General features: G+C 48.3%; 4 protein-coding genes across 4 annotated transcripts in view; all 4 read right to left on the reverse strand.

The window, feature by feature from the left end:
• The window catches only part of TMEM179B (transmembrane protein 179B), an 84,096-nt gene that overhangs the window by 49,122 nt on the left and 21,875 nt on the right, over nucleotides 1-13,099 (reverse strand). The window lies entirely within an intron of this gene.
• TAF6L (TATA-box binding protein associated factor 6 like) overlaps nucleotides 1-13,099 on the reverse strand; it is a 177,370-nt gene that overhangs the window by 46,316 nt on the left and 117,955 nt on the right. The gene's annotated exons all lie outside the window — the stretch shown is intronic.
• Nucleotides 1-13,099, reverse strand: part of POLR2G (RNA polymerase II subunit G) — a 188,755-nt gene that overhangs the window by 23,478 nt on the left and 152,178 nt on the right. The window lies entirely within an intron of this gene.
• On the reverse strand, nucleotides 594-12,917 carry TTC9C (tetratricopeptide repeat domain 9C). The gene is made up of 3 exons (XM_050757041.1): nucleotides 12,014-12,917; nucleotides 4,735-4,917; nucleotides 594-938 (listed from the first exon to the last, which is right to left on the reverse strand). The coding sequence occupies exons 1-3, from the start codon at nucleotides 12,249-12,251 to the stop codon at nucleotides 844-846; spliced, it is 516 nt and encodes a 171-aa protein (XP_050612998.1). The 5' UTR covers nucleotides 12,252-12,917; the 3' UTR covers nucleotides 594-843.

A 13,099-nucleotide genomic window follows, 5' to 3' on the forward strand; every position in this document is an offset into this window, starting at 1 on the left:
GTCAGAATCTTGGCTCACTGCAACCTTTGTCCCCCAGACTCAAGCAATCCTCCCACCTCAGCCTCCAGAATAGCTGGGACTACAGGTGACCACCACCAGGTCCAGCTAATCTTTGCATCATTTTTTTTTTTTTTTTTTTGAGACGGAGTCTTGCTCTGTCACTCAGGCTGGAGTGCAATGGTGCGATCTCGGCTCACTGCAAGCTCCGCCTCCTGGGTTCATGCCATTCTCCTGCCTCAGCCTCCTGAGTAGCTGGGACTACAGGCGCCCGCCACCATGCCTGGCTAATTTTTTGTATTTTTAGTAGAGATGGGGTTTCACCGTGTTAGCTAGGATGTTCTCCATCTCCTGACCTCGTGATTTGCCTGCCTCGGCCTCCCAATGTGCTGGGATTACAGGCATGAGCCACAGTGCCCGGCCATATTTCCCATTTTGCTTTGGGCTTCTGAAAAAATAAAGGAAGACACTTCTTTCTGCCTATCCTTACTATGTCATCCTCTGCAAGCCATCAACTCTGTATATAAGTACACTTAACAACACTGTCATGAAAAATCTATGCCAGAGATACGATTAATTCCACCCACAGCTGATGAATATTTTCTGATTATATTTCTCAAGGCAAATATCCCCAACAATAACATGTATTGAACGCTATAGAAATAAACAGCATAGACAGAAAAAGACTCAGACTGTCTAAGTAGTAAAGTTTGTGCAGAACTGGAAACAAAAATCCACCTGGGTCAGAGGTATAGGGTTAATTTATCTTGCTGAGGGTCAGGTTTCTCCTTCATGCACGTTTAATGGTCCACCTAAGTTCAACTGGAGGAGCATCTTTCTTCTTTGTTAACCAAACATGCCCAGGTAGAGCTGCTTCTCTTTTCTATGGTAGCTGCTGAGTTCTGACTGTGTCAGCTGGAGGTACCGCCGGACGTTGGCATCTTGGAAGATGATGGAGAAGCAATTAGAAACAGAGTCAGTTAAGACCATAATCATACCTGTGGCAAGAAACAATGTTAACATGCTCCCATTTTTAAATCTCTCCAAGATCTGAATATATCGCAACCATTCTATGCAACAGTAAATCTCGTTAATTAATAACATTTGGAATTGAAAAAATCTGTGTCCCGGGCTGGACTGGTTGTTAATATTTATTTATTTATTTATTTATTTATTTTTGAGACAGTGTCTCACTCTGTCACCCAGGCTGGAGTGCAGTGGCACGCGATCTCCACTTACTGCAACCTCCACCTTCTGGGTTCAACCGATTCTCCTGCCTCAGCCTCCCGAATAGCTGAGACTACAGGTGTGCACCACCATGCCTGGCTAACTTTTGTATTTTTAGTAGAGACGGGGTTCCACCATGTTGGCCAGGCTGGTTTGGAACTCCTAACCTCGTAATCCACCCGCCCTGGCCTCCCAAAGTGCTGGGATTACAGGTGTGAGTCACCAAGCCTGGCCACTGGTTGCTAATTTCATAATAAAAGCAAGACTGATGAAGCAATTATTAAAATAGAGCCTCTAAAGATACTTTTTTTTTTTTTTGAGACGGAGTCTCGCTCTGTCGCCCAGGCTGGAGTGCAGTGGCCGGATCTCAGCTCACTGCAAGCTCCGCCTCCCGGGTTTACGCCATTCTCCTGCCTCAGCCTCCCGAGTAGCTGGGACTACAGGCGCCCGCCACCTCGCCCGGCTAGTTTTTTGTATTTTTTAGTAGAGACGGGGTTTCACCATGTTAGCCAGGATGGTCTCGATCTCCTGACCTTGCGATCCGCCCGTCTCGGCCTCCCAAAGTGCTGGGATTACAGGCTTGAGCCACCGTGCCCGGCCTGCCTCTAAAGATACTATTCGTAAAGATGGCAGGTTAATTTATGTACTTGAAGGTGAGAAACATGAACAAATGGCTTATATTTTATATCTTTATTAATTCATAATTAATGCCTTTCTCATTCATTTAGATTAGTGAGATTTTACTGCACTGCTATACATTTGGGGACTCTGCTACTAGTATCCTGTGACTATTGTAAGCCAGAATGCAAAAAGGAGACAATTTTCAGTGCTCAACCAACCAACACAGGAATGAGTCTCTCATCTGCTTCAAAATATCCTTTTTGCCTTGGAAACAAAGTCCCAAATTCTCTCTCAGCAGGACTGCCCTTTTTCTAGGTCACACCTGGGGTTAGCTGAGGTAACGGATAAAAGTGGTGGATCTGTTGGCATTCACACATCCTATTCCAATCACTGGTTTTGTTGTTATTGTGTGTGTGTGTGTGTGTGTGTGTGTGTGGTTTTTTTTATTTATTTTTACTTTTATTTTTTTTTGAGATGGAGTCTCCCTCTGTCACCCAGGCTGGAGTGCAGTGGTGTTATCTCAGCTCACTGCAAGCTCCGCCTTCCGGGTTCATGCCATTCTCCTGCCTCAGCCTCCCAAGTAGCTGGGACTACAGGTACCTGCCACCACGCCCGGTTAATTTTTTGTATTTTTTTTTTTTTTTTTTTTTTTTTTTTTTTGGAGACGGAGTCTCACTCTGCCGCCCAGGCTGGAGTGCAGTGGCCGGATCTCAGCTCACTGCAAGCTCCGCCTCCCGGGTTCACGCCATTCTCCTGCCTCAGCCTCCCGAGTAGCTGGGACTACAGGCGCCGCCACCACGCCCGGCTAGTTTTTTGTATTTTTTTAGTAGAGACGGGGTTTCACCGTGTTAGCCAGGATGGTCTCGATCTCCTGACCTCGTGATCCGCCCGTCTCGGCCTCCCAAAGTGCTGGGATTACAGGCTTGAGCCACCGCGCCTGGCCAATTTTTTGTATTTTTACTAGAGACAGGGTTTCATCATGTTAGCCAGGATGGTCTCGAACTCCTGGCCTCACACTATCCGCCCACCTCGGGGTCCCAAAGTGCTGGGATTACAAGCGTGAGCCACCACGCCTGGCGTCCAATCACTCTTAAAGACCAGGAACAGAACTTGAAAAACAACACCGGTTTTTTTGTTTTTTTTTTGTTTTGTTTTGTTTTGTTTTTTGGGACAGAGTCTTGCTCTGTCGCCCAGGCTGGAGCGCAGTGGCCGGATCTCGGCTCACTGCAAGCTCCGCCTCCCGGGTTTACGCCATTCTCCTGCCTCAGCCTCCCGAGTAGCTGGGACTACAGGCGCCCGCCACCTCGCCCGGCTAGTTTTTTGTATTTTTTAGTAAAGACGGGGTTTCACTGTGTTAGCCAGGATGGTCTCGATCTCCTGACCTTGCGATCCGCCCGTCTCGGCCTCCCAAAGTGCTGGGATTACAGGCTTGAGCCACCGCGCCCGGCCTCAACACTGGTTTTTTTTTTTTTTTTTTTTTTTTTTTTTGAGATGGAGTCGCCCTCTGTCATCCAGGCTGGAGTGCACTGGCAGGAACTCGGCTCACTGCAAGCTCCGCCTCCTAGGTTCACACCATTCTCCTGCCTCAGCTTCCCAAGTAGCTGGGACTATAGGAGCCCACCACCACGCCCGGCTAATTTTTTGTATTTTTAGTAGAGATGGGGTTTCACCATGTTAGCCAGGATAGTCTCGATCTAACCTCGTGATTTGCCCGCCTCGGCCTCCCAAAGGGCTGGGATTACAGGTGTGAGCACTGCGTCTGGCCATGCAGGCTAATTTTTGTATTTTTATTTATTTATTTATTTATTTTTTTATTTTTTTAAGTAGAGATGGGTTTCGCCATGTTGGCCAGGCCGGTCTTGAAATCCTGACCTCAGGTGATCTGCCTGCCTGGGCCTCCCAAAGTGCTAGGATTACAGACGTAAACCACGGTACCCAGCCCCGACAAATAAGACTGTTTTCTTTTTTTTGAGACAGAGTCTCATTCTTGTTGCCCAGGATCTCGGCTCACCACAACATCTGCCTCCCGGGTTCAAGCAATTCTCCTGCCTCAGCCTCCCAAGTAGCTGGGATTACAGGCGTGCGCCACCACACCCAGCTAATTTTGTATTTTTAGTAGAGACGGGGTTTCTCCATGTTGGTCAGGCTGGTCTCGAACTCCTGACCTCAGGTGATCCACCTACCTTGGCCTCCCCAAGTGCTGAGATAACAGACGTGAGCCACCCCGCCCAGCCTGCCTAAATATTTACTTATTTTTTTTTTTTTTTTTTGAGACGGAATCTCGCGCTGTCACCCAGGCTGGAGTGCAGTGGCCGGATCTCAGCTCACTGCAAGCTCCGCCTCCCGGGTTCACGCCATTCTCCTGCCTCAGCCTCCCGAGTAGCTGGGACTACAGGCGCCCACCACCTCACCCGGCTAATTTTTTGTATTTTTTAGTAGAGACGGGGTTTCACCGTGTTAACCAGCATGGTCTCGATCTCCTGACCTCGTGATCCGCCCGTCTCGGCCTCCCAAAGTGCTGGGATTACAGGCTTGAGCCACCGCGCCCGGCCTAAATATGTACTTATAAATAAAAGCACATTGATGTATATTAAAATAGGCATACATATATATATGAAACAGACATACCGACATATATATTGTGTGTGCCTGATTAAGCATCAACCCCCTACACATGAAACCAATAATACTGCTTTTCTGTGGAGACAAGAACATAAGAGTAGAAAAAGGTCTGTTCATCGTATACTTTTTCAGTTTGAATTCTCAACCATGTGAATGTATTACTTATTGAAAATAATACATTGGCAAAGTAAAATAAAATCCCCTTTCCACAGATCCACCCTAGCAAGACAATTTTGTCTTTACCATTTCAAAGCCCTTCTCCCTTACCTTTAGGCTGCCTATTGACTGCAGCCAGGAGGTAGTGGCGGGCCTGGTCATAGTCCTGCAGATGGAAAAAGGCCACTCCGGCACGATACAAGGCCTTGGCATTATCAGGCTGTCGTTCCAGGACTTTCTGACTATATTCTCTCACTCGTTCGTAGTTCACGGGCTCCATCTGAAGGAGACAGGCTAATGGGCCAAATGAAAAGAGAGAAGAGGGAGGAGGGTTCGTTACACCAGGTTCCACTGGCCAGCTCAAGGCAGTACCAAACAGGGTGGTAACATTCAGTCAACAAATGCTAAAGTGTCTCCCATATGCCAGACACTCTTCTACACACTGGGGATGCAGCAGTGAATAAAAGCTTCACATATCAGCCTGGTGCAGGGGCTCATGACTGTAATCCCAGCACTTTGGGAGGCCAAGGCGGGCAGATCATCTGAGGTCGGGAGTTCAAGATCAGCCTGACCAACATGGAGAAACCCCATCTCTACTGAAAATAAAAATTAGCCAGGTGTGGTGGCGCATGCCTGTCCAGCTACTCGGGAGGGTGAGGCAGGACAATCGCTTGGACCTGGGAGACGGAGGTTTCGGTGAGCCGAGATTGTGCCATTGCACTCCAGCCAAGGGAACAAGAGTGAAACTTCATCTCAAAAAAAAAAAAAAAAAAAAACAAAACTTCACATTATCTTGTAATCTACTTCAATATTTACTGATTTTCTGCTACACATTTAGTACTGAGTTAGACCTGGCTATAAAGCTGATAACAACATACTTTAAAATTTATTGAAAACTCTGGGCTGAGCATGGTGGCTCATGCCTGTAATCCTAGCACTTTGGGAGACTAAGGTAGGAGACTCGCTTGAGCCCAGGGGTTCAAGACCAGCCTGGGCAGCCTGGGCAACATAGTGAGACCTTCCCCTGCCCCCTTTTTTTGGCAGGGTATTCACTGCAGTGTTATAACAAGTGTATCCCGGATAACAAATGTATTCTTTATTGTTATTTTTTTAAGACAGAGTCTCACTCATCAGCCAGGCTGGAGTGCAGTGGCGTGATCTGCAACCTCCACCTCCCAGGTTCAACCAAGTCTTCTGCCTCAGCCTCTCGAATAGCTGGGATTACAGACATGTGCCAACATATCCAGCTAATTTTTGTGTTTTTAGTACAGATGGGGTTTCACCATGTTGGCCAGGCTGTTCTCGAACTCCTGACCTCAAGGGATCAGCCTACCTTGGCCTCCCAAAGTACTGGGATTACAGGCGTGAGCCACTATGCCCAGCTGAGACCCTATTTTTTTTTTTTTTTTGAGACGGAGCCTCGCTCTGTCGCCCAGGCTGGAGTGCAATGGCACGATCTCAGCTCACTGCAACTCTGCCTCCCAGATTCAAGCAATTCTCCCGCCTCAGCTTTCAAGTAGCTGGGATTATAGGCACACACCACCATGCCCGGCTAATTTTTGTATTTTTGTAGAGATGGGATTTCGCCATGTTGGCCAGGCTGGTCTTGAACTCCTGACCTCAGGTGATTCACTCGTCTCAGCCTCCCAAAGTGCTGGGATTATAGACGTGAGCCACCCTGCCCAGCCCCCCATTATTATTACTATTTTTTGAGATGGAGTGTCGCTCTGTCGCCCAGGCTGGAGTGCAGAAGCGTGATCTTGGCTCACTGTAACCTCTGCCTCCCGGGTTCAAGAGATTCTTTTGCTTCACCCTCCTGAGTAACTATGATTATAGGCGCTCACCACCATGCCTGGCTAATTTTCGTATTTTTAGTAGAGACGGGATTTCACCATGTTGGTCAGGCTGGTCTCCAACTCCTGACCTTGTGATCCGCCTGCCTCGGCCTCCCAAAGTGCTGGGATTACAGGCATGAGCCACCGTGCCTGGCCCCATTAACTTTTTATATGAAATTAGAATGCAGTGAGCCGAGATTGTACCACTGCACTCCAGCCTGGGCTACAGAGCGAGACTCCATCTTAAAAAGAAAAAAAAAAAAAATTAGATAAATTACAATTTTTTAAAAAACAAATTTATCTTCATTGTATCTCTTCTACCCAAGGCTCTATGTTCTGTATCCCCCATTTCACCACAGTTCTTGTACTGCAGCTTTGTTAATAATGGTTGCCATTAATTGTGTGAGGAAATGGCAAGCACTGTGCTATGTGCTTGATATACACTGTCTTGTTTAATCTTCGCATCTACACAATTACATAGGTGTTACTATCTTCATTTAGTGGATGAAGAAATCAAGACTCAGAGAAGTAACTTGTCCGAGATCTTATAGCTTCTAGGTGGAATGAATATGAAATTTGAATGAAGCGTTCTCTAACTCCAAAATCATGATTCTCAGTAACAATCCAGTATATAACTTCACTATTCTCTTGGATGACTTAATGGGACCTTGAAATACAAACCTGCGGAGAAGCCAATTCAGGTCAATGTTCTGCCTTTTGATGATTAAGAAGGGAAACACATTCCCTATTTCACAACTGTGGGAATTAAACATAGTATTATGAAATCACAGTGCTGAGAAAGACCAAGAATCAGCACTGCTGAGCACATTAAAGGGCCTGTGCTGATGTCTGTATCCCTTCTACAACACCCCCACCAAGTGGTCATATGGTTTATACTTAGCTATTTCCCCAGAGGTCAACCAATCTATCACCCTTGCTCATTAATTCAACAACCAGTTCTTGTGCACTGACCATGTGCCAGGCACTGAGCTAGAAGCAGAGAATAAGAGGAGCAAGGCAGTTATCTTGATGATTAAAGAGGCTGAGGCCAGGTGCAGTGGCTCATGCCTGTAATCCCAGTACTTTGGGAGGCTGAGGCAGGTTGATCACTTGAGGTCAGGAGTTCGAAACCAGCCTGGCCAACATGGTGAAACCCCATCTCTACTAAAAATACAAAGAAATTAGCTGGGTTTGGTGGCGGGCGCCTGTAATCCCAGCTACTTGGAAGGCTGAGGCAGGAGAATCGCTTGAACCTGGCAGGCGGAGGTTGCAATGAGCCAAGATCATGCCACTGCACTCTAGCCTGGTTGACAGAGTGAAACTCTATCTCAAAAAAAAAAAAGAAAAGAAAAAGAAAAAGTGGAGGAATACACAAGAAACAAGTAAATGAATTTGTTTGTTTGTTTTTAGACAGAGTCTCCCTGTTACCCAGGCTGGAGTGCACTGGCGTGACCTTGGCTCACTGCAACCTCCACCTCCTAGGTTCAAACAATTCTCCTGCCTCAGCTTCTCAAGTAGCTGGGACTATAGGCACCCACCAACACAACCAGCTAATTTTAAAAATATTTTTAGTAGAGACGGGGTTTCACCATGTTAGCCAGGATGGTCTCCATCTCCTGACCTTGTGATCTGGCCGTCATGGCCTCCCAAAGTGCTGGGATTACAGGCGTGAGCCACCACACCCGGCACAAATAAATTAAGTTTTTTTTGTTTTTTGTTTTTTGTTTTTTTTTTGAGACGGAGTCTCGCGCTGTGTCACCCAGGCTGGAGTGCAGTAGCGCGATCTCGGCTCACTGCAAGCTGCGCCTCCCAGGTTCACGCCATTCTCCTGCCTCAGCCTCCGAGTAGCTGGGACTACAGGCGCCCGCCACCACGCCCGGCTAGTTTTTTTTTTGTATTTTTAGTAGAGACGGGGTTTCACCATGTTAGCCAGGATGGTCTCGATCTCCTGACCTCGTGATCCACCCGCCTCGGCCTCCCAAAGTGCTGGGATTACAGGCTTGAGCCACCACGCCCGGCCGTAAATTAAGTTTTAAAAGTGCTTTAAGAGGCTGGGCACAGTGGCTCACACCTGTAATGCCAGCACTTTGGAGGCCAAGGCTCATGAGGTCAGGAGATCGAGACCATCCTGGCTAATGGTGAAACCCCGTCTCTACTTAAAATACAAAAAAGTAGCGGGGCGTGGTGGCGGGTGCCTGTAGTCCCAGCTACTCGGGAGGCTGAGGCAAGGGAATGGTGTGAAACTGGAAGGCAGAGCTTGCAGTGAGCCAGAATCACACCACTGACTCCAGCCTGGGTGACAGAGCAAGACTTGGTCTGGAAAAAAAAAAAAGAATTGCTTTAAGAAAAATAAAACTACGCTGGGACAGAGAATGAATGAAGTCAGAGTGCTGTTTGCTTATGGAAGATGTTTTGGTGGGAGGAATGTGGGGGACAGAGTCTTGCTTGCTGTGTCTCCCAGGTTGGAGGGCAGTGGCCCAATCTTGGCTCACTGCAGCCTAGACCTCCCATGCTCAAGACATTGGCCCACCTCAGTCTCCAGAACAGCTGGGACTACCCCAGTATGCATAACCAAGCCTGGCTAATTTTTGTGACTTTTTGTAGAGACAGGGTTGCGCCACGTTTCCCAGGCTGGTCTTGAACTCCTTGGCCTACCAAGGTGTTGGGATTCCAGACGTGAGCCACTGCGTCCTGCGCCCAACTCAGAAGGCTTCTGTTTTTTGTTTTTTTTTTTTTTTTTGAGACGGAGTCTCACTGTGTTGCCAGGCTGGAGGGCATGATCTCGGCTCACTGCAACCACCGACTCCCCTGGTTCAAGCGATTCTCCTGCCTCAGCCTCCTGAGTAGCTGGGATTACAGGCACGTGCCACCATGCTCAGCTAATTTTTGTATTTTTAGTAGAGACGCGGTTTCACCGTGTTGTCCAGGATGGTCTTGATCTCCTGACCTCGTCATTCACCTACCCCAGCCTCCCAAAGTGCTGGGATTACAGGCATGAGCCACCACGCCCAGCCGACAGAAGGCTTCTCTAAGGAAGCAACTTTTGAGTCCAAATCTGGATAAGTGTCATTCAAGGGACAGGGCATTCTAGCTGGAAAGACAGCCTACAAAACGTGAAGGTGGAAATGTACTTTGGGCATTAAGTGTATAAAAGGGCCAGTTCGGGAAGGGCATGGTGGCTCACACCTGTAATCCCAACACTTTGGGAGGCCAAGGCGGGTGGATCACCTGAAGTCAGGAGCTCGAGACCAGCCTGGACAACTGGCAAAACCCTGTCTCTACTAAAAATACAAAAATTAGCCGGGTGTAGTGGCAGGCGCCTATGATCCCAGCTACTTGGGAGGCTGAGGCAGGAGAATCGCTTGAATTCAGAAAGCAGAGCTTGCAGTGAGCCGAGATCACACCACTGCACTCCAGCCTGAGCAACAGAGTGTGACACTGTCTCAAAAAAATAAATAAATAATAATAATAATAATAAATAAGGCCAGGCATGGTGGCTCACGCCTGTAATCCCAGCACTTTGGGAGGCCGAGGGGGGCGGATCACCTGAGGTTGGGAGTTCCAGACCAGTGTGACCAACATGGAGAAACCCCATCGCTACTAAAAATACAAAATTAGCAGGGCGTGGTGCCATATGCCTGTAATCCCAGTTACTCGGGAGGCTGAGGCAGGAGAATTGCTTGAACCTGGGAGGCGGAGGTTGTGGGGAGCCAAGATGGTGCCATTGCACTCCAGCCTGGTCAACAAGAGCAAAACTCAGTCTCAAAAAAAAAATAAATAAATAAAAGAGCTAGTTGGTGCTGGGACCAAGGTGAGTTTGGATTTTCTCATAAGTGTGATGAGATGCCAATGGGGTGTTTTAGGCAGTGACATGATCTGATTTCCTCATCTGTAAAATGGGGATAATCCTTGCAGTTTTGTGAAGATGGCAGACATCTGTAAATGACTGCCCAACATGTTATAGGCACTCAATAAATAAAAATTATTGGGCCGGGTACGGTGGCTCATGCCTGTAATTCCAGCACTTTGGGAGGCCGAGGTGAGCGAATCGCCTGAGGTCAGGAGTCTGAACATGGTTCGCTAACATGGTTGGCTAACATGGTGAAACCCCATTTCTAATAAAAATACAAAAAATTGGCCGGGCGCGGTGGCTCACGCCTGTAATCCCAGCACTTTGGGAGGCCGAGGCGGGCGGATCACAAGGTCAGGAGATCGAGACCACGGTGAAACCCCGTCTCTACTAAAAATACAAAAAATTAGCCGGGCGCGGTTGTGGGCGCCTGTAGTCCCAGCTACTCGGGAGGCTGAGGCAGGAGAATGGCGTGAACCCGGGAGGCGGAGCTTGCAGTGAGCCGAGATCGCGCCACTGCACTCCAGCCTGGGCGACAGAGCGAGACTCCGTCTCAAAAAAAAAAAAAATACAAAAAATTAGCCAGGCGTGGTGGCACACGCCTGTATCCCAGCTACTCCAGAGGCTGAGACAGGAGAATCGTTTGAATCCGGGAGGAGGAGGTTGCAGTGAGCTGAGATCGTGCCATTGCACCCCAGCTTGGGCAACAAGAGGGAAACCCTTCTCAAAAAAAAAAAAAGAAAAAAAAGAAAAATGAGGAAAAGTTATAGGACCTACTTTAAACTTAATATTAAAATAAGGGACATTTAATACTTGTGAAACACGTTCATTGCTTCAGCTGGTGGTTTAGATATTAAATGTCCCTTAAATAAACAATGGCCTGACCTTAGGTATAGTTTTGTCCTATAGCCTGCAAAATTCCCTAAAGCTATCAGCAATACCCAGAAGGCTGTTAGAAATGCAAACTGGGGCTGGGTACGGTGGCTCACGCATGTAAACCCAGCACTTTGGGAGGTGGAAGCGCGTGGATTACCTGAGGTCAGGAGTTCAAGACCAGCCTGATTAATATTATGAAACCCCATCTCTACTAAAAATACAAAAATTAGGTGTGGTGGCGCATGCCTGTAATCCCAGCTACTCGGGAAGCTGAGGCAGGAGAATCGCTTGAACCCGGGAGGCAGAGGTTTCGGTGAGCCGAAATCACGCCATTGCACTCCAGCCTGGGCAACAAGAGCGAAACTCCGTCTCAAAAAAAAAAAAAAAATTAGCTGGGTGTGGTGGCGGGCGCCTGTAGTCCCAGCTACTCGGGAGGCTGAGGCAGGAGAATTGCTTGAACCCGGGAGGCGGAGGCTGCAGTGAGCCCAGATCGTGCCAGTGCACTCCAGCCTGGGCGACAGAGCGAGACTCCATTCCAAAAAAAAAAGAAAGAAAGAAATGCAAACTGGTAGGCCCCACGTCAGACCCATCGAACCTCTGGGGATGGGGCCTAGGAAGTTGTGTTTTAACAAACTCTCCAGGTGAAGTCGGAGAAGCCCTGCTCTATGGCAACTTAATTAGAGCCCCACAGATTGGCAGATTATTTTAACTCATGGCAGAATAAATGGATGACAGTTTAAAAAAAGTCAGCGGTTTTTTTTCCCCAATGTTCACAGATGTTCATGTTCCTGTCTTAATGCTCTCTAGCACCCTTTAGCCCCGTTCTTACCAGCTAGATTGTTGTAGCAGTCAGTCTGGGTGGTATGCAGTATGTTTTCTTGTTCAGGCGTGAGGGCCGGGCCCTGAGGTCCGAGATTAGGTAATGGAGAGGGCAGACTCGGATCCAGACCCCGCAGCTGAAGCAGAGCTCGATGGTACCTACTCACAGCATCTCGGTACTTCCCTTCCCGGTAGCGCTGGTTCCCTTCCTCCTTGTACAGCTGAGCGTCCTGCAGACGCTTCTCCATAACTGTCGCCCAGGGTTCTTGGGAAATTGCTAAGTGAAGGAGCAATTGAAGCTCTAGGGTTGGGAACAAAATAATTGACTGTAGTAGCCAATTCAAGAAGGCAGGAAATTACTCTTCTTCCTGGAGGGTCCCCCAACAGGGACCTACGGTTTGCTTGTTTCTACTCACAGCCCCACCTCTCCTTTCTGCAGTCTTTTTCTCCAGAAGTGCAGGCAAGTAGTTAGGAAGGGGATGTGGGAATAATGAAGCCAAACATTAAGGGACTTCCTAAAAAGACGATGGGGGCGGGGGAGAGGATGGGAGACTTTCCGAAAAACTCAAGCGACGCCCTACTCAGAAATTGTTACGGGCGTGAGAACGCCGGGCACACTGGCTTCCGCCTTTCTTTAGGACCCGCCCCCCGACCTGGAAGTAGAAGGGAGTGGGTGGGACTAGTGCTAAAAGTCCGGAGGCTTGAAGCAATTCCAACTCTTCTTTATTCAGCAATCATTTATCTGTTGACGTCAGTAATATAAACTGGGAAACCGAGGTGAACCACCACCAAGGGAGACTGAGGTGTCCACATAAGCGTCACAGCTGCAAGCCCACCCAGCGCCGCGACCAGTTCCTCGCCCTCAGCAGATGCCCAAGCCTGGAACTCTCCCAGGCTTCGGTTTCCCGGCGGGAGCACGTCAGAAATACGGACAGTTTGGTATCTTAAAGGGTGGCGAGCATTGCGCCACATCGCCCAATCAGAAGAGGCTCCGGAAAAATAATCCCGCAGAAACGACCCCGCCTCCTCAGCGAACCAAACGGGGTGGGGGGGGGGAAAAAAAAAAAAAATCCCCTGGCAGCTTCGCCAATTGGAA

This window comes from Macaca thibetana, chromosome 14, assembly GCF_024542745.1.
Source record: "Macaca thibetana thibetana isolate TM-01 chromosome 14, ASM2454274v1, whole genome shotgun sequence".
In the NCBI taxonomy this organism is placed as follows: Eukaryota; Metazoa; Chordata; class Mammalia; order Primates; family Cercopithecidae; genus Macaca; species Macaca thibetana.